We start from the raw sequence: 22,169 nt of genomic DNA on the forward strand, positions 1-22,169 counted from the left end.
CTTGCCAGTTTTCACTGTTTACCAGGATTGATCATTTGTAGCTTCATTAACTTCACTTGACCCTTCCAGAAGAAAACATTGAACCATAATCTCAGAACCCACAAGAAGGCATGTTTTCTAACAGCTCCAACTTCTGCCATCTGTCTTTACTCTTCATAGAAAGTTCAGTTTATGACCACCAAAAAACATAATGACGTTGTTTTTTCCCCCAGTACTGAATTGAACCCAGAATTGTCCTTTGACATAGGAAACATTTCTTGGATCCATCCTTCTGTTCACAAGTCAAATATAAATTACTCAGAAAAGACTTCTATGACTACTTCCCAACTAAACTATATTTCCCTTATAAAGTGGGCACTTAAATATATATTTAATTATACATATAATTTTATAAAATACATACAACTTATATACAAATATAATATATATAATTATGCATTTTCTCCCCGGTGCTGTGTATCCAACCCAGAGTACTCTACCACTAAGCTATTCTTTTATTGAAAAAATATTCCCTATACTATTTCTTCACAGTATTCATCACACTATGGCTTGATGCATTTATGTTCATCGTCAGTCTCCTCAACCTAGGTCACAAGTTCTACGAGGGTAGACAACGTGTCTCTTTGTGCACATCTATGCACTTCCCGCCACCCCAGATCTTCAGATCAGCCTCCCAGCAATACAATAGATACAGGAAAGCAGCTTTTGCAGGTCTTGCCCCCAAGGCAGATTTAGCCACGCCCCTCCCATCTCCTGCCAATCACAGGTGCCCTCTAGGCAGCTACTGCGGAGGATAGTGGGCGGGACCACGCAATGACGCAAACCGCGCGTCGTGGGAGGGGGTGGGCTGTACTTCCGGCCCGAGATACCGTCGTGTTTCTGGGGCGACGCCTCAGCTGGCAGTTAACATCGTGTGAGCACCTCCATCCGGACCGGCCACCTCCATCACAGCATCACCATGGGGGCTGTGCTGGGCGTTTTCTCCCTCGCCAGCTGGGTGAGTTCGGAGTCCTGTGTCCTTGACGGACCTGTGGTATTCAGGGAATGGCAATGGTCCCTATCCCAGATCCGAACGGGCTACGGCCCCAGGTGCCCGCGGGAGAAGGAGCTAGGCCCGGGGCTGCGGAGGTCTCGAGGGTCTAGGCCACAGTCTACGATTCCCCCAGGTGGGCTTGGAGCTGCTCGGTTCGCCTTCCGAATTCACGGAGGAACGTGGGAGGCCTAACTGCCATTGTTTACAATTCCGATTGCCCCGCCCCCGCGAACCTTCTGGACTCTAGGTTCCTTGGGCCCTGGAGTGGTACCGAGGAATGGGAGCCCCGCCGCGGGGGGCCGTGGGTTCATTTGGAAGCTCTTCTTAAGGTGGCGTCCTTTAATTTGGGGCGGTTTGAATCATGTTTTTATTCCATAACACGGGATTTGCCAAAGCTACGGAGTACGTGGCAGGATTGGGATTTTAACCAAAGCCTGCCTACGGTTCTGGTGCAAGGGTGGCTCACCAAAACTGGAGGCTGTGGCCTTTAGCATTTTGGGACCTGTACAGGTTATTTTTCTGTGAGGAAAAACACTGTTATTCCTCACATCGAGAACTGTTGTGCAGATAAAGTGACAAAGTGAATCACTTTGTAAACGGTAAACATTTTGAAAAGAAGATGTTAGGATTGTTGAAAGAGAATATGTTGAATTTCCTTATTTCTGCTTCAGAGGAGCATGGTTCCTTGAATCATTTCCTAATTGTTTCTTAATTCCCTAAATGATGCAATTGACCAAAGATTCGGTCTCAGCACATTCCACTATTGTTTCTTAGGGACAGAAAATATTTTCTATCTTTTAAGGTTGTTTATCTTAAGAGAAAAAAGAAGTTAGGCCATTTAGGGGTTTCTTGAGCAGTTTTTTGATCTTGACTTAAATACACTTTATGTAGTTCATCTAATGCTAAATTCGCTTTACCTAGTTCATCCAATGCACCCCAAGTTTTACGAAGTAGTTCTTAACTTTACAATTTTTTTTATTTTCTATTACATTAAACCGAAAAATATTTACCAGTTGATTTAAAATAATTTTTTAGTTGTACGTAAATACAATACCTTTATTTATTTTTATGTGGTGCTGATGATCAAACCCAGTACCTCACACATACTAGACAAACATTATCACTGAGCCACTAGCCCTCACTAGTTGATTTTTACAGTCACTAATGAAGTAAATCTATTTACAAAATAGTTAAAATATATACTTGACAATATTGACACTAAGGAGTGAATTGATTGGTATTTTGAAACAAAATGTCTTTCCTGTCTTGATAACCTGAAAAACATTTTGGCTTTGAGTTCAAACTAGGATTTTAATTGATCTATATCTAGAAATGACTTTTATATTTATCAGTCCTTTTATTCAGTAGGAATGTCAAGGAGTTTATTATACCAGAGTGGAGTGAGTTCGAAGAATAACAGGAAATTAAGTAAGAAAGGCAGCAGTGGGGGCAGGGGACTCAGCAGTAGAGTGTTTGTGTTAGCATGCTGGAGGTCCTGGGTTCCATCCCCAGCAAGAGAAAACAAAGACAGAAACAAAAACAAATGAAAATCACATGGATAGCCATTATATGGTCTTACTGGGTTGTGTTTTGTTTTGTCTCTTTTGAACCCAGGACCTTGGACATGCTAAAGACATGTTCGCTGAACCACAGAACTACATTCCCAGCCCAGTCTTACAGAGTTTAAGGACTTTGGCTTTTACTTTTAAGTGATAAGGGAAGCCATTGCAGAGTTTGAAAAGAAGATTGACATAATCTGACATGTGTTTTAACAAGATTGGTTCTAGTTGCTGTGTGGGGAATAGATAGTGGAAACGTAAGGATAAAACAATATAGGGAAGGAAAATCTCCCTCCTAAATTCACAAAAGAGAGATTAGCAAGAGGGAAAAAAATATAGATGTTTAATGTTTTTTTCCCCATAATACTGGAGATTGAACCCAGCAGTGCTGTACCTCAGAGATACATCTCAGCCTTTTCTTAAAAATTTTTATTTTGATACAGGGTCTTATTTGTTTATTTACTTATTGTGGTGCTGGGGATTGAACCCAGGGGTACTCACCACTTGGCTACATCCCAGATCTTTTTATTTTGAGAGTATCTCACTAAATTGTGGAGACTGGTCTTAAAACTTGAAGTTCTCCTGTCTCAGTCTCCCAAATAGCTGGGATTACATTGTGTACCACTGCATCCCATTTGTCTTTGGGGTTTTTTTTTTTTTAAGAGAGAGAGTTTTTTTAATATTTATTTTTTAGTTTTCGGTGGACACAACATCTTTGTATGTGGTGCTGAGGATCGAACCTGGGCCACACGCATGCCAGGCGAGCGCGCTACTGTTTGAACCACATCCCCAGCCCTGTTTTGGGGTTTTCTAAAAAGAGTTTATAATTTGTAGCAGACATACACACTGGAATAGTTAGTGAGTAATTCAAAGGAGCTTATATCCCTGACTTTATAGGGGACACAAAGAGGCTTCTATAGGAAGAACAAATAGTTGTTTTTTTGTTTTGTTTTGTTTTTATTCCCCTAGGAAAGACAGAGTTTTTAGGAGGGTAAATGGCAGATAAGATTTGTAATAATGCTTGTTTACAGAGGTGAAAGGTACTTCTTTAAACTCCCCTGGAACAGGAATATATGGCAGCCTAGGAGATTTTCCAGGAGTTGCTGCTTTTAGTCAGTTGAGGAAAGTTCTGAGAAGGCCTTTTCCTCCCTGCATTTATTGACTATCCAGTGTCTTCAGCTTAAAGTAATCTTTATACCACTTCAGGGGCCCCACTGGGTCCCTACAGCAGTGAGATTGAGTTTATGCATAATCCAGATGAGAGTCGATAGCTGTATCTTGAACCAAGGTGACGGTAAAGGATGCTATGAAGGAAGTCAAATCCTGGTTGACGATGGTGCTGATGCGCTGACAAACTGAGGATTTTGGAAAATGAAAAGACATCCAGGATGATTGGGTTTTGGGCCCCAACACCTGAAAATGTAGAGTTGTCTTTCAATGGAAAAGGGAAATGATATAACACATAGGACAGGTTTGTTGCACATTTACTCATTTTTACTATGTAAAGGTGCAGGAGATAGAACACTAAAGGTGGTTAGTTACAGGTATGATAGTTGGTAAATAAATGGATGTATTAGTTTGCTAGGACTGTATAACAAGGTATTACCCATTGGGTGACTTAAACAAAGGCAATTTATTGTCTCAATTCTTGGAGGTTGGAAGTCCAAGATTAACTCATTAAGTCCAAGTTTTCAGTTCTGCAAAAATAATAGTCAAATATTTCAGTTGCCATAAGCAGTATATTTGTTGTTCATTTTAAGTTTTTGTAAGTCTTCCACATCTGGGACAATGGGACAGAATGGTTAAGGTTGTCAACAAGGTTGATTCCTTCTGAATTTGGGAGAATCTTTTCCCTGCTATATCTTCTCTTGGGTTTGCTGGTGGTCTTTGACATCCTTTGGCCTGTTGAGCTCTGTCTTCATCTTCACATCGCAACCCTGTGTTGCAAATCTGTGTCCACATTTCTCCTTTTTATGACTGACAGTAGTCATATTGGGTTTTGTGCCCACTATACACCAATATGGCCTTATCTTACTACATCTGCAGGGACCGTGTTTCCAAATTGGTCACAATCTGAGATACTGGAAATTAGGAATTCACCATTAGAGAGAGCACAGTTCAACCCATAACAGACAGTAGGTGATTACTGTGAAATTGTTTGAATTTGTCAGGCAAAACATAGCTAAAGGGAGATAGTGTGTGAGTATAGATAAAAAGCCTGAAGAATTAGTGCCAGTTTTTGCCTGTTTTATTTATTTATTTGCAGCACTGGGGGTTTAATCCAGGGCCTCATACATGCTAGCCAAGTGCTCTACCATTGCACTTACACCCTCAGCTCTTTTTAACTTTTGAGGGAGGGTCTTGCTCCTTCCCTCCAGTTACTGGGATTATAGTATGTACCATTGTGCTGGGTCAAAATTTCTGTATTTCTGTTACCAGATACAGACTTCATTTTGGTGTTTGGGCCTGAGACTGGCTTGGTCTGTTTCTTACTAGCTATTGGAATTACACAATAAATATATAGAAGGGACTCAATGTATATTTATATTCTGGACGTCGTCATATTTTTCACAGAGTAAACCCTGTTCAGGTAGGTGGTATTATATTCTTTTTACAGATGAGAAAACTAGGCTTTTAAGTCTAGCAGCTTGCTCCAAACCTTACAAAATCCTGGTGAAGTTCACACAAGGTATCATCTGTTAAAAACAAAAAATTATTATTGGGACCATATTGTAAAGCCAAAGTGATCCATTGTTTACATCTACTTCTGCTAATTCTGAATTAGCCTGACTTTGTCAAGTGACTTGATAACCTCACCTGTCAAAAGCCAGTCAAGCAATTTCCTAATCAAGTATGTATATAAATGTTTCAAATTATATCCTTTCCCCTGGGTTGCTTGTTTCAGCTGATTTTTTTTTTTTTTTTATCAGAAGTAAAAGTCACATAGCATAATATTGACTCTTATTTGTTTATTTATGTTTTGGTATTGGAGATTGAGTTCCAGAGATGCTTTACCACTGAAGTACATCCCCAAGCTTATTACCTTGAGACAGGATCTTGCTAAGTTGCTCTGGGTCTTACTAAGTTGCTGAGGCTGGCCTCAAGCTTGTGATCCTCTTGCCTCAGTCTCTCTAGTCACTGAGATTACAGGTGTGCGCCACCATGCCTGGCTAATCTTAAACTATCTTAAAGTGTATCGTCCAGTGGTATTTAGTGGTTTTAGTATTGTATTGCCTTCACATCTAATTCCAGAACATCTACATTTCCCTATTCCCCTTTTCCTCAACTCCTAGTCTTTATGTTTCTGAATATTTCATATAAATGGAATTGTAAGCAAAAATAACCCAAAAAGAGACCAGACCTCACGATCTGCAAGCTGACTTTAGTAGGCTGCATCGAATGACACATGGCACATTTACATGGGAGAAAATGGTAACTGGTTATAAGAGGGGTCTGCTTTTTATAGGTCTTAATGAAAGTTAATCATAGCAGAATGTTTAGTGTGACTTAATCATTAGAGACTTGGGACTTCCTGGGCAGTCAGGAAACTAGTTGTGCAGGTTAAAAATCTAACTCAGGAAAACAGCTGTAAAAGCTTGAAACTCATTGTTACTGGGATAAAAATCCACAGCCCAGAGCCCCTTTGTTTACCTTTTCTCTCTGGACCCATTGTCCTTGGGAAAGGATGAAAGACCATAGCCCAGGGCCTAATGTTTGCCTTCCCCTCTCCCCTCCCAGATCATACTGTCCTCTTTTTCTCCCTGGGGACTGCACTTCTCTTTTCTTGGGGGATGTTATTTTCCATATTCTTTAGGAATAATACAGTGAGTATGTGACCCTTTATATCTGCTTCTTTTACTAATGTCATGTTTGTCTCACACACACACACCCCCCATATTGTACTATGTATGAGTACTTTATTCCTTTATACGCCTGAATAATGCATTGTATGAGTATGCCACATTTTACTTATACCTTATTTACTTGGCAGTTAATGAATATTTGGGTTGTTTCTACTTTTGTTGATTATGAATAGTGCTCCTGGGAACATTTATCTTTTTGTATGAATAAGTATTTCATTTTCTTTGAGTGTTTATACTTAGGTATGGAAAAACTTGATGGTAATTCTGTGTTTTGATTTTTTTTTTTTTTTTTTTTTTTTTTTTTGGTACTGGGGATTGAACTTAGGACCTTGTGCATGCTAAGTAAGCACTCTACTGCTGTGCTATAGCCCCAGACCATTTTATTTTATTTTGAGACAGTGTTCCCTAAGTTTTCCAGCCTGGCCTTAAACTTGTAATTCTGTGACCCCAACTCCCCAGGGTTGGAATTATAGGTATGTATCACCATGCATATTTAACTTTTTGAGAAATCTCTTTGTTATTCTTGAATGGAGCTAAATGACTGTTGTTTTTATTATTTTTCAGTACTGAGGATTAAACCCAGGGCCTCGTGCATGCTAGGCAAGCATTCTTCCTCTATCATTATTTTGGACCTGTATTTATTTATTTATTTTTATGTGTGCTGAGGATTGAACCCAGTACCTCACGCGTGCTAGGCACTCACCATTGAGCCACAACCCCAGCTCTCTATCTTTATTTTTTAAGAGGTCGCTGTAACAACTTTGGCAACTAGGGATTCTCAGGAAACAGCAAATGGAGTTAAGTTTATATCTTTCTTATATTGTTACAACACAAAAAAAAATGCTCTCTGGATATAATTATTGGGCTCTTTGTTTTAGACACTATGTTAAATGCTCATTTTTAATTCAGCAAAGTGGAAGAGAGGAAAATTCTGTTGTTAGATCCATTTTACAGATGGAGAAATAGAACTAGATTATGTAACTTGCTGAGGTAAAGTGGCAGAGATAACATTGACTCCAGAGCACTGAAGGAGATCTCAGACTGCTTGTGATGTTCTCTCTGCAGGTCCCCTGCCTCTGCAGTGGCGCATCATGCTTGTTGTGTAGTTGCTGCCCCAACACTAAAAATTCCACTGTGACTCGACTCATCTATGCTTTTATTCTCCTCTTGGGAACTGCTGTGTCCTGTATCATGCTGACGGAAGGGATGGAAACTCAGCTGAAGAAGGTAAGTAGAAATAACAGTACCCTTAACATGCTGACTTTTTAAAAAAAATTTTTTTTTTTGTAGTAGATGGATAAGATACTTTTTAAATTTTATTTTCAGTTTAATTGTTTTTACTGTTATAGTCAGTCAAGATCATTGTAATTTTAATTTTATGTATTTAAATTATTTTTGAGTGTAGCCAAGACTTGGTCGTTGGGACATTAGTCCTTTTTCAGATATAAAGGTGGTCAGAATGAACAGATTCAGGCTCTGGTTTTAAAACCCAGAGAAAACAGAATTTAAAAGGGATCCTAAGCCTTTTTTTTTTCCTTGTAGATTTAAACTTTAAGCAAGATTAGTCCTTCTCCTTTGGAAGGAATCTTTGATAGTTGGAAAATCTCATGGGAAAATTGAGATGACCTCATTAGCAAAGAAGAGAGCACTTTTGTTTTTGAGTGCAAGTTGTTTATACTCTTTGGAAACCATATTGTTGGTCAGTGGGAAATAAAAGACAAAAATCCCACAGCTGGGGCTGGGGTTATAGCTCAGTGGTAGAGTGCTCACCTAGCATGTGTGAAGCCCTGGGTTCAATCCTCAGCACCACATAAAAATAAATAAAATAAAGGTAATGTGTCCAACTACAACTAAAAAAAGATAAATATTAAAAAAAAAAAAATCCCACAGCCAGCCTTGCAGTTGCTGAAGTGGTCAGTTTTATAAATCCAGGCTTTCCTATGGTGAAATAGAATCTCTGATTAACATGAACATTTCCATAACTTTGGAATTTTTTTTTTTTCCCCTCAGATTCCTGGATTCTGCGAAGGTGGATTTAAAATCAGTGTGGCTGATATAAAGGCAGATAAAGATTGTGATGTGCTGGTCGGTTTTAAAGCTGTGTATCGGATCAACTTTGCCTTGGCCATCTTTTTCTTTGCCTTCTTTTTGCTCATGTTAAAAGTAAAAACAAGTAAAGATCCCAGAGCAGCAGTACACAATGGGTATGTAAGACTGTTTGTCATATTATGGTGTGGCCTTTCCTCTCCTTCAGCAGGTAATGTGCCCATTCTGATGAAAGCAGTAGAATATGTCAATCAGTGGGCCGGATGTATTTTTTATTTTATTATATAATAATACACATGAAATTGTTAATGTCATTTTCAGCTGGAGCCCTACAACATGGAGGGGATAGGGAGTTATCTTATTTCCCTCTTTTTTTTTTTTTTTTGCAGTGCCAGGGATTAAACCCAGGGTTTCTCACATATTAGGCAAGCACTCTACCACCAAGCCACATCCTTGTCCCTGTTGAACACTTTTGAACAGGTCAGACACTATGCTAAGCCCTACACACAATGCACATTTTCCTTTCTGCTGCTTAAATAGAAACATGTACTTGACACATTTAAGCAGTGTATGAAAAAGATAGTGAATATATATATGGACTGCTGATTTACATATTTTAATGCTTCCTACTCCTGATCACCAATTTCCCATACACACACACACACACACACACACATAATATTTCTCATTTGAAAACTGAAAACAGTTTTGTAAATTCTTGTAATCTCCCTTTTTATAGGTGCAGTAATTGAATTTCAGAGGTTAAATATATTTTGCCTGAGATCTTTCAGCCAGTGATTTCTCTTCTGCCATGCAAGGCAATTATTAAAGATGATACACTGAGGGGCTGTGACTGTGGCTCAGTGGTAGCACACTTGCCTGACATGTGTGAGGCACTGGGTTCAAGTCTCAGCACTGTATATAAATAAGTAAAATAAAGGTCTATCAACAACTAAAAGATGTATATATTGAAAAAAAGATGATACACTGAAAGTCAGATTTGGCCTGGCTTTGCTAGTAATAAGCTGTGTGATTGTGGGCAAGGTTTTTATGTCCTGTGTTATAAATGGAGGATTTGGTAATAAATTTTCTCACAAACCTAGTAGTTAATGGATCTGTATGTACTAACCCTATTAAAACCCATAATTCTAGAAAAGTCCTTACTTTAAGTGCTAAAAGTGGATTCTTACATTTGCATGTTTCTCTTATAATAAATGTGAATGAATTACTTTCTGTGCTGCTGATGTCCTTTATATGAAATATTGAATGAAGTAGCCTCATATCAAATGAATAAGCCAGTCATTCATTTTGGTAATGCTATTAAGGCTTTATTTCTGCATTTAGAAATTTATGTTTCTCAGTGTAAGAACTCAAATTAACATTACATAAATGCATTTTTGTTTTTAATAGGTTTTGGTTTTTCAAAATTGCTGCCATTGTTGGTATCATGGTTGGATCTTTCTACATCCCTGGGGGCTCTTTCACTTCAGGTATGGCTTACTACTGTTGGGTTAGTTATAAGATGTACAGTTTTATAGATGATTGACTTAGAGCTACACTTTCCTTAATGATTTTGCAGAACCAGCCATTAACTGAGATGATATACTAATATTACAACAGTGATTGATTAAATCCAAGAGGCATTCAGCCTGTTCTCAGCTTTTTGGGAACCATATGCTAATCTTTTGGTAATATTTTGATAGCATATCGTCTTACTTGGCAAAATAAAGTTAATTAGAAACCTTGTCAATGTGAGGACTTGTAACTCTTCTATTCCATTATCTCATTTGTAATCTGCTTCCTTAACATGGCATCAAGTAACATCTGAGGATTTCTGTTGCAATCTCCCACCCATAAAAGTAAAGGAAAGGACTTATATAGAACCAGTTGGAATGTCAGACCCTTGGCTCCCTTGGCACAAGCTAAAACAAGTTTTAAAAGGTCTGAAACCTAATAGAACACTGCTCAGAGAATGCTATTTGAGTTTGGAATTGTAGTAGTCTTGCTATACTGCTGGGGACAGAATGTCTTAACTATGTCTATTGAAATCTGTTCAGAATGTTGAAAGTAATTCTGAAATGTTCCTCCTGTGGGAAAGAATAACTCCATTCCTTTGGTTTGTAGTCTGGTTTGTTGTCGGCATGGTGGGGGCTGCTTTCTTCATCCTCATCCAGCTGGTACTCTTGGTAGACTTTGCCCACTCTTGGAATGAATCATGGGTGAGTCGTATGGAAGAAGGAAACCCAAGGGTCTGGTATGCCGGTAAGTAGCTAAACTCACCTCTGACAGCCATGCTGCTGCATTAAACAGAGTGTGCAATAAAATCTCCAGTGATTAAATGTATAAACTCCAATATAGAGCTGCTTTTTAAAAAAACTAAAATTTTCCAGTTGGGTTTCCAGAAGGGAACAGCAAAGATATTTTAAATCACTGGATTCTCTGAGCCAATTTATTTTGAGATTTATAATATAACTACCTGTGTTTAGATAAGGAAAATATTTAGTGACATACTCCTGGTTTGGGCAAACCTGTTTCAATGGACAGGGAAATCAGGTAGGTTCTACATTTGGGACAGCTGCCCATATACCTCAAGTGGATAGGGGTAACTGCTTTATTCAGAGTGTGACCCCACACCTCTTGTGAAAGCTTTCTGGTAGGAAAAGAACACTTCACATTTCTAGGTAGGGAATAGAATTTAAAGCCTATTTAATAATGGGGAGGGGCTTTGTAGCCTTCTGTTTATTAGGCTTTATTGCATTTTTAAAATAACAGTTGAGACTTCTCATTCCCAGTCCCATCCCCCATTGTAAATAATAGATGCTGTGTCAAGAACTTGGAAAACAGATCTGTCACAAAAGAAAAACTCTCGGGGCTGTGGTTGTGGCTCAGTGGTAGGCACTGGGTTCGATCCTCAGCATTATATAAAAACAAATAAGGGTGAAAAGAAAAGAAAAATTCTCAAGGTGTGGGAGTATAGCTCAGAGGAGAAGTATGTGCTTACGACGTGTAAGGTCCTCGGTTCAATCACCAGCACTGAAAGAGAAAACAAATTTCCCGTAGTCCAACTATCTAATAATAATTATTCACTGTTAACATATTGGTCTTTTTTTATAGTCTTTTTTTTTTACATGTACATGCATATTTTTTGTGTATGAAATTCAAATGTGTGTAACATGGTTTTGTTTATTTTCTTAATGTATTGTGCATGTAAATGGTTTATAATTTGGCTTTTTTGAACTTAGAAATAGCTTGTGAACTTATTTTGGCTTATGGTACAGAAGTAAATACCTAATATGTTTGATTACATTTCTGATTGTTTCCTTAGGCTAAATTTCCAGGAGGAGAAGGATCAAAGTGCATAAGAATTTTAAATGCTTTTAGTGCATATACAAATTGCTCAGTTTTTTCATTTCACTTATTTGGCTTATTTTAGAAGTATTTACATACACATACACTCACAAATTGTGTGTGTGTGTGTGTGTGTAAAGGAAAGTAATACTGTATTCACCATAAACACAAGTGATAGAAATTGATAAAGAGCAAGAGTAGGGATATAGCTCAGTGGTAGAGTGCCTTCTTGCATGCCCCAGGCTCAATCCTTAGCACTGCAAAAGAGAGAGAAAAAAAATATTTATAAAGGACAAAACATGCAATTCCCTGCTTGTCTGCAATCCATTTTCTATTCTAGATGTAGCCACTATTATCTAACAGTTATGTATTAATGCAACAAACATTTTTGTGTTTAAATATAAACAGGATTATGTATGCTATGTATGTATAGTATTTATTTAATAGCTGCATGGAATAATATCCATATAATTCTTTGGTATTCCATGGCACAGTATACCAAAATTTATTTATTCTTTAACCTATTCTTAGTCACTTGAAGTACTATTTTTTTTAGAAAAAGATTTTAAAATTTTTCTGTATCATTCATCATGTTGGGCTGGGAACTCCTAACCTTCTTTACTTCATTCTAGTAAAATTTTATTTTTTGGGGGCTGGGGATGTGGCTCAAGCGGTAGCGTGCTCGCCTGGCGTGCGTGCGGCCCGGGTTCGATCCTCAGTACCACATACAAACAAAGATGTAGTGTCCGCCGAGAACTGAGATAAAATAAATAAAATATTAAAATTCTCTCTCTCTGTCCCCCCCCCCCTCACTCTCTCTTTAAAAAAAAATTATTTTTTTTATCTATTCTGTTTTCTATAATTCCTTCCTTTGGAGAGGGTGGGGCAGTAGTGGGGATTGAACCCAGGCCTTTGTACATGCTAGGCAAGCCCCTCTATGTACCCTTTTATATTTTTTGAGACAGGTTCTCTCTGAGTTTCTCAGACTGGCCTCAAACTTGTAGTCCTTCCTGACCCAGCCTTCTGAGTAACTGTGATTACAGGTGTGTGCCACCATACCCAGCTATACTTTTTTTTTTTTTTTAGAAAATTTTATATAATTCATTTTGGATCATATAACTCTAGAAGAATTTAATGAGTTGAAGATTGACTGTACCTACCTTAAGAGTAGCTAAGTATAGAGAAATTTATCTCTATTCTGATGGAAAAACATTAAGAACTGTGCTGGTGACCTAATGAAGAAAGTTTAATTTTAAACGTGTGAAATCCATCCAGATAAGTAGAAACCAATTTTCTCTCGTAAGTCTTTGCTTCAAATTGAACACAGGTTTACTTGGTGTACTGTACAGTCTCTTCCTGTTTCTTAATTTCAGAATTAAGTAATTAATTTTTGGTTGACCTTATGACTAGAAAGAAGCATTCATGTAGATATTTGGAAATAGCAAATGATCTACTTTCTCATTGTGATCGGAAACAGTTTTGGGTAGCCAGTGGCCACAGAAGAAAAACTATTATAAAAAGATTCCTGTTTTATTTACCCCTCTCACCTCCTGGCATATTGCTTCCTATGAATTGTGCCATTTTGAGGGCCCAGGAATCTAAGCTATGTAAAGCTTCTGGAACTCCTTATTTAGCAGACAAATTAGCAGTTTACTCCAACTGGAATGACCAAATATCTGGTAATCTAGGCAATGAAACCAAATTAGATAATCCAGGAAGTGAATTCACTTGCTTCTTGGGTTTTAGAAATTAACATTGAGCCAACACAACCCGAAACTAACCTTGGAGCTTCTGAAATTTTATTATAAATTCTTGACCACCATGAGGGTGGGTAATTTAATACATCTTCATTTTTATATAGTATACAAAAGAAATAGGTCTTCATTGTAGAAGTTTTCTGAGAATCATGGATATTTATATTTGTTTCTCTTTTTCCAGCTTTACTCTCTGTTACAACCTTTTTTTATGTCATGTCAATCATCGTTGTTGGGTTATTCTACACATACTACACAAAACCAGATGGCTGCACAGAAAACAAGTTCTTCATCAGTATTAATCTGATTCTCTGCATTGTAGTTTCCATTATATCGATCCACCCAAAAATTCAGGTATGGTTGTTTTCTGCTTCTTCCTGCTGTGAAAAGATTTTGTTTTTGTGTTTGTATACCAAGGATGGAACCCAGTGGGGCTTAACCACTGAGCCACATCTACATCCCTTTTTTAATTTTTATTTTGAGACAGAGTCTCACTGAGTTTCATAGGGGTCTCTTCAAGTTGTTGAGGCTGGCCTTGAATTTAAAATCCTCCTGTCTGTCTCAGCTCCTGAGCTGCTGGGATTTCACCATGCCTGGCCCTGTGAACAGTTTTTAATTAACACTAATTTCAGAAACTTAGCAACCCTTTAGTGAATTTATGTCTGAGTTACCCTTTTAAATATTTTTCCATATTATGTTACAGTCTTCATAGTTACAAGTTAATAAGCATATATTATGTTATGGAGTGCCTCTGTCATGATTAATTTCCCTTTCATTTAAAAAAAAGCTGAGGAACTTGAGAATTTATAGATCTTCTAAAACTATGTAAGTCTTGGGAATCATTGAGTCATTAGTTAACATATTTTAGGAGAAATAGTTAACTTTAATATTAAAAACAAAGATTTATGCTCTTGAGTGTCATTTTTTAAACATTATACAGGGTTAATATGTACCTCAGTGGTAGTGAAGATTGGCCATTCCTTAGAATAACTAAGTGTAGAGACATTGTGCTTGTTCTGATGGGAAAACCGTGCTGTGCTGGGGATATAGCTCAGTTGGTAGAATGCTTGCCTCATATGCACAAAGCCCTGAGTTCCTTCTGCAGCATCATGATAAAAAAAAAAAAATCTTTGCAGTTTTAGATATTAAAAGACATCTAGTCTTCACTTCTGGGTTAAAAGTGAGAAAACTGTAACCTGGGAGGCAGAAGATCATAATAAGTTCAAGGCCAGCCTGGGCAACTTAGTGAGACCCTGCCTCAAAATAAAAAACAAAAAGGCTTGGGATATAGCTCAGTGAAAGAAGCGATGGATCACCTCACTGATTAGTAACAGAGCTGAGCTGAGACTCTTCCTATTACACCAAGGGACTAAACAATCAAAACTGTTGTGTGATGTACAGGAATTTTCAGGATCAAAGAATGCCTTGAGAGTCAGTAGATGTTTTATATTTCTTAATTCTTTTGCAAACAAACTCAGATTGACAGGTTACTTGTCCACTTTCAACTGTCAAGCAAAACCAATAGGTTCTCAGCTACTAACAATTCAGCAAATCGCAGGGAAGCACATTGGCTTTTAGAAAGAGAGACCTTGCAATCCCTTTGGCAGTTTTCCTTTTTATTCCCTAGGAACATCAGCCTCGTTCCGGCCTCCTACAGTCCTCTGTCATCACGCTCTACACTCTGTACCTCACGTGGTCAGCCATGACAAATGAACCTGGTAAGGAATGTCAGTAACACATTTATAGGATGAAAATAGGAAAGTACCTCTTTGGTGGGTGTAAAAACTAGAGGTAGAGCAAATATGAAACAGACAACAACATTTTAAATGTTGTAATTGAACAGTGGTCACTGTAGATTTACAGATATTTACCTTTTATGTTTTATTCCCCATATGTAAGACCTAGGAAGACCTTTTGACACTAGTAAGAGCTCTTCACAAGGGTGACCTTGTTTTGGTCCTTTGTAAGGTTATTTTACTTTGTTGTCATAGACATGGCAGAAATAGCTGTAAGAAAATCTCCTTTTACAGCTATTATAGGATTGTTCTCAATAGGTCATTCTATGGACTCTATAAAGGTAAACAATTATTGTAGCCCCCCTCTCATGATATATTTTTTAAAATTTTTAGTTGTAGATGGACAAAATACCTTTATTTTTTATTTATTCATATGCAGTGCTGAGAATTGAGCCCAGTGCTTCACACATGCTAGGCAAGCACTCTACCACTGAGCCACAACCCCAGCTCAGTAACTTAATTTTTATTAAATAACTATGTTAAAGCTTAGGATAAACTTGTGTGCATAAAGCCTTGGTACTATATAACTAAAAAGATCTTTCAGGTAAACTATAAAGCCAGAAAAATCATGTTTGATGTTTACGAATTTGACAGATACTGTCGTTTCTTGTTTTCTGAAACTAAATCATTAATTTCAGCACATATACATTACTGACTGCTGAGTTTCCAGCTGGATGAAGTATTCTCATGTTTCACATCAGCAATGAATGATACATAGGCAATCTCTTAATTCTTTCTTGGAACAAGATGAGCTGAAACTATGGATAATAAAAATTTCCCATTTTCAGATCGATCCTGCAACCCCACCCTACTGAGCATCATTACACACATCGCTTCACCAACCATGACTCCTGCAAATTCCACTGTTGTAGTCCCTACCTCTGCTCCACCATCGAAGAAGGCGCACTTTCTGGATGCAGAAAATCTTCTAGGGCTTGCAGTCTTTGTTTTCTGTCTTTTGTATTCTAGGTAAGTTAAAAGGTGGTTAGTCTAAGGTTCTCATGAAAGATAATAATAGAATGAAGAAGGTATTTTGCTTTTAAAACTATTTTGAGGAATGGAAAAAACAGTTCTCTTTAATGAGAAGTTCTTTATGCACCTCAGTTACCCAGCTATGTGTGTTTCTTTCTTTTTCTTTCTTTTTTTTGATACTGAGGATTGAACCCAGAGCCTTGAGCATGCTAGGCAAGCACTCTACCACCTAGTGACATCCCCAGCTCCCAGGGGGGATCTGTATTTCTTAAAGTCCAGAATATCATCTCACCAGATAATTCCTCAAAGTCTTACAAAGAAATGAGAATAAAATAGTGGCTTTCAAAACTGGATGGATTATCTTTTTAGAAAAAAAATCTTGGGGCTAGGGGTGTAGGTCAGTGGTAGAATACTTGTCTGACATGTGGAGGTCCTGGGTTTGATTCCTAGCACCACAACAAAATAACACAAAAGGAAAGCATTTTCATTCGTACAAAAATCCTGTACCCGTTAGCAGTCACTCCCCAATCACCCTCCTTTCTGCTTCTGGCAACTACTAATCTACTTCATGTGTCTGTAGATTTGCCTACTCAAACATTCCATATGTAGTCATGGCTCACACTATATAAATACTTTTTTTTTTCTTTTAAAGAGAGAGTGAGAGAGGAGAGAGAGAATTTTTAATATTTATTTTTTAGTTCTCGGCGGACACAACATCTTTGTTGGTATGTGGTGCTGAGGATCGACCCCGGGCCGCACGCATGCCAGGCGAGCGCGCTACTGCTTGAGCCACATCCCCAGCCCTATATAAATACTTTTATATATTTATTTACACATGCACACATGTGCACGTATGTAAAATACATAGATTTCATATATAGTCCTGAGTATACGAGGATACTCTGAGAAATGCGTTGTTAGATGATTTAATTGTTTGAACATCGTAGTGTGTGCTTATTACATAAACTGAGATGGCACCAGTGTCATTAGGTTCTGTGATCTTATAGAACCACTGTCATGTGCAGTCCTGTCGTCAACTGAAACATAGTATGGCACTTGACTAAATGCAGTAATGTCAGGTCTGACAGCTTTTGCTGAATAGTTTTGAGGTTGATCCTTGTAGTAACTTATATCAGTAATCCTTTTTTTTATAGAAAATATTGGATCCCTTGGGCTGGGGATGTGGCTCAAGCGGTAGCGCGCTCACCTTGCATGCGTGCGGCCTGGGTTCGATCCTTAGCACCACATACAAACAAAGATGTTGTACCAGCTGATTACTAAATAATAAATATTAAAAATTCTCTCTCTCTCTACCTCTCTCTCTCTTTAAAAAAAGAAAAAGAAAATATTGGATCCCATTGTGTAGCTGTAACACAGTTTGTTGTTAATCAATTGGCGGACATTTGGGTTATTTCCCTTATGTGACTGTTTTGAAAAATGCACCTGTTAATGTTTGTGTACAAGTGTTTTGTGTGGATGTATGTTTTTAGCTCTCTTGAACATAGGTAGGAGTGGAATTTCTCAGTTATTTGGTAACTATTTAACTTCTTAAGGAACTGCCAAAGTGTTCTCCATGTAGTGGCTGCATCATGTTATGTTCCCCCAACAAAATTTCCAATTTGACCATATCCTAATCATTATACTGTAATTGTCTACCTTTTAAATTGTAACTATACTAGAGTGAGTGGAGTAGCATTTTGTTGTGATTTTGATTTGTGTTTCTCTAACTAATGGTAGGCATCTTATTCATGTGCTTATTGGTAGAGCTTCTTTAATTTTCTATTTAAGGCTTTTACTTGTTTTTTAATTAGGTTGTCTTTTTATTGTTTTTATATATGGCTTGAGGTAGAGGTTCCAGTTCTTCCCCTTGTGACTGTTCAGTTGTCCCAGACCATTTGTTGAAGAAACTCTCCTTTCTCCCATTGAATTGTCTTGGCATCTTTATCAAAAATCAGTTGACCACAGATGTAATAGTTTTATTTCTAGGCCTGTGGTTTTGTTTCATTGGTTTGTATGTTTTACCTTAGGCCAGTACCAAACTGTTTTGATTACTATAGCTTTGCAGTAAGTTTTGAAATTGGGAAGTTGGAATTCTCTAAATTGTTCTTTTTTAAGATTGTTTTGGGTCATTTGTATTTTTATGTGAATTTTAGGATGAGCTTGTCAGTTTCTGTAAAAATAGATAATCAGAGCCAGGCTCCTGAGTACCTGTGATCCCAGCTACTCAGGAGCCTGAAGAATAAGGGTCATAAATATGAGACCACACTGGACGTCTTACTGAAACCCTGTCTCAAAATAAAACATAAAAAGAGCTGGGGAAATAGTTTATTGGTGAAGTGCCCCTGGGATCAATCCTTAGTACCAGAAAGAAAAGGTAGTTGAGATTTTGATAGGGTTTGCATTGGTTCTGTAGATCAGTTTGGGAGGATATTATTATTTTAACAGTATTAAGGCTTTCAGTCTATGAGTGTGAAATATTTATATCTTTTTTATTTAGACCACTTATTTAGTTCTTTAATTTCTTTCAGTGGATTATAGTTAACTAGTGTACAGATCTTAAACATATTTTGTAAATTTCTAAATGTTTTATTTGATTTGATGGTATTGTAGATACAGTTGTTCAACTTTGGGATTGCTCATTTCTCAAGTATGGAAACAGTTGATTTATTTTTTAAGAGAGAGAATTTTTTAATGCTTATTTTTTAGTTTTCAGTGGACACAACATCTTTATTTTATTTTATTTTTTATGTGGTGCTGAGGATCGAACCCAGCGCCCTGCCCGCACGTCAGGCGAGCACGCTACCGCTCATTTCTTTTGCTTCATTATTTTGGCCAGATCTTCTGGTATAGCATTAAATAGCCAAGTGAAGAGTGGGATTCTTCTCTTGTTCTTGATCTTAGGAGGAACCTTTTAGTTTTTCACCATTAAGTATGGTGTTAGCACTGCGGTTCGGTTTTCACTGATGTATTTTATCAGTTGGAGAAAGTTGTGTATTCCTACTTTGAGTATTTTTATCTTGAAAGGTCATTGGGTTTTGTCAGATGCTTTTTTCTGTCTGTTGAAATGGTCATGTAGTTTTTGTCTTTCATTCATGTGTAGTTTTTAATTCAGTCATTTAACTCCTGCTTGTAGTAAGCGTCTGCAGTGCTAGAGACACATAGATGACTCTGCATCTTGTTAGGGAGTTCTTTGCCTAGTAAGCAAAGAACAAGGCAGGAACGAAAAGTGCTGAGGCAGAAGGATGCCCTAGGGAGCGTTGGGAGGTGGGAGGAAGCCTCTAACTCAGCCTAGTGAGGGTTGATGTCAGGGAAGTCTTTCCAGAGGACATGGCACTGAGTCAGAGGAGTGAGGGATGAGTAAGTTAGCTGGGAAAAGGTTGGTGGGTGGTACATCCCAAGCATAGAAGAGGCCCTTTGAAGTAATAGGAACATAGTGTGCTTTGGGAGTTGGGCCATGGGGTCGTAAGTGATGCAAGTATGGTCAGCCCTGTGATGACAGGCAGCAGTTCAGAATTTTAAGCAGAGACCTTAGTCTCCAAAGTTGGAGCAGCTACAATATAATGTTTGCAGGCCAAAGGCATCAGTTCATTTCATGGCCCCTTTCTGATTTGTTTTCCTTACTTTCCAGCATCCGAACTTCCAGCAACAGCCAAGTAAACAAGCTGACCCTCTCAGGGAGTGACAGCGTGATCCTTGGTGATACCAATGCCAGCGGAGCCAACGATGAAGAAGATGGACAGCCTCGGCGGGCTGTGGACAATGAGAAAGAGGGAGTGCAGTATAGCTACTCGTTTTTCCATCTGATGCTCTGCTTGGCTTCTTTGTACATCATGATGACACTGACCAGCTGGTACAGGTGAGGCACAGACAAAAAGGTGGAAGACCACTTAGCCCCTTGGACCGCCTGTGACTCTTTATCTATTGTCCTGACCGTATCACCCCTTATTTTACTCCTGTAATAAGCTCTGCTCGGTGCTCTCTCTGAAAGACTTTGGACTTTCTCCCCTCTGCATTTAAAACCCTTTTGGAATTCTTTGCAGTGAAAATATTTGGGAGTTTTTCTAGACTTGATTTATTTGAGAGAGCAAATCACGATATTTTATAGGAGCTTAACCCATCTTTGTAGACAAGTTTTCTCTGTACATAGAGATGGCCATATCAAAATATTTTGGTCAGAGTAATAATGTGCTGAGGAAGGAACGTTTCAGGGAGGCCCATTTTAACCTAGACTTTTACCAATAATTAGAACAGCCAAGTGGTCCTGAAGCATTTTACCCAAAGAATAACTGAAGTCTTTCATGCTGACAAGAGGAAAAATGCTATTTGAGAGGCCAAATATTTGCTCGTAACAACTAAAAATAGCTGCTTCTTTAACTTTCCCCTAGAAATGTACTGGGGTACTAGTGCCAGCAATGTTTCACAGGGGACTTTCTTGCCTTAACTAGGGTCTGCAGGATGCTGGTACCAGGTTCCTTTACCTGACTCTTTTTGTTTTCTTAGCCCTGATGCCAAGTTCCAGAATGTGACCAGCAAGTGGCCTGCTGTGTGGGTCAAGATCACCTCCAGCTGGGTGTGCCTCCTCCTTTATGTCTGGACCCTTGTGGCTCCATTAGTCCTCACCAGTCGGGATTTCAGCTGAACTTCTGAGTGCCAAGGACACTGCTGAAGTTCCTAAAGGTCTCACCTTTGCTGAAAACTCATATCCCTTTTAAGTTTGCTTCGACTAAACTATTAAGTGAAAGCTTTGCAAATTTGACTATATTCTGGTTTATATCAAAAAGCAAGATTGAAAATGCTTGATGCAGAATCTGAACTTTTCATTTTTATGTATTTTTATTTGTAAGGATATAGCACAAGAGAACATTTTTGCGTTTTTAAAGAGAACTACAGCTGTGCTGTGAAGAGAGTTCTTTATAAAGATATGTAGGGTTCTACACATTTCGTTTAAAATATAAGATAGAAGAATATTGGATATTTGAAGCTATCATTAATATATTTCTATTGCATTCTCCTTAAAACGAAAAAATGCATTTATATGACATTTCCCTCCATGAAAGTCTTTATTGTGTGATTTAAGCACATTGTTCAGTGCGTAAACTCTTTGGAGGTGTGTTGCATCATCATTCTTGGGTAAGGATCATGTATGTGGGTCCTTCTCCAGAAGCGTGATTGCTGATGAGGCTGTTGCTTCTACAGCTTGAGTTTATTTACTTTTTTAATACTACAGCATTGATGCAGCTTGATACAAGTCTGTGGCTTTGCCATATATGTTAATTTCAGTAAATGCTTTGTAGGTTTGATTAAAATGAAGATTCATTTAGGGAAATACCACAATGTCTATGTAATGATCTTGTCATGAGTATGTAAAAGTAAAATGCATGTAAGTTATATATTTGCACTATAAAGGTATTTGATTACAATAGAAAGACATTAAACTTTTAAGGCCCTTTCTTTAACAGCTTTTTGAGTTAATAGCCATGCATTATTTTTTGGACAGTCACAGGTTTATCTAGCATCACATCAGGGTGCCCCTGTTCCTTCTGAGTCTTGAACTCATTCAAAAATTATCCCGATTATCTTCTCTGGGTAAGACTTTGGTAGATGAGGAATAGTTAAGGCACTGTCAAGAAATATAATTCAGAGAGGCATCATACAAGGAGGTAGGATAAAGCAATTCTTTTAACAAAGATTTACTGGGTGTCTATTCCACAGCAGGCCCTGGAACACAGCTTTAAATATGACAGACCATAGGCTCTTCCTTCTTGGACAGTATAGAGGAGTGTGAAAATGAGCTTATG

General features: G+C 38.0%; 1 protein-coding gene across 1 annotated transcript; it reads left to right on the forward strand.

The window, feature by feature from the left end:
• The first annotated feature begins 841 nt into the window (after positions 1-841).
• Positions 842-21,835, forward strand: SERINC3 (serine incorporator 3). The gene is made up of 10 exons (XM_081291633.1): positions 842-997; positions 7,521-7,682; positions 8,466-8,659; positions 9,912-9,991; positions 10,626-10,763; positions 13,788-13,957; positions 15,231-15,321; positions 16,188-16,368; positions 20,000-20,227; positions 20,872-21,835. The coding sequence occupies exons 1-10, from the start codon at positions 959-961 to the stop codon at positions 21,008-21,010; spliced, it is 1,422 nt and encodes a 473-aa protein (XP_081147759.1). The 5' UTR covers positions 842-958; the 3' UTR covers positions 21,011-21,835.
• Positions 21,836-22,169: the final 334 nt, after the last annotated feature.

Source organism: Spermophilus citellus, assembly GCF_964194105.1.
Source record: "Spermophilus citellus genome assembly, chromosome: 4".
Classification (NCBI taxonomy): domain Eukaryota; kingdom Metazoa; phylum Chordata; class Mammalia; order Rodentia; family Sciuridae; genus Spermophilus; species Spermophilus citellus.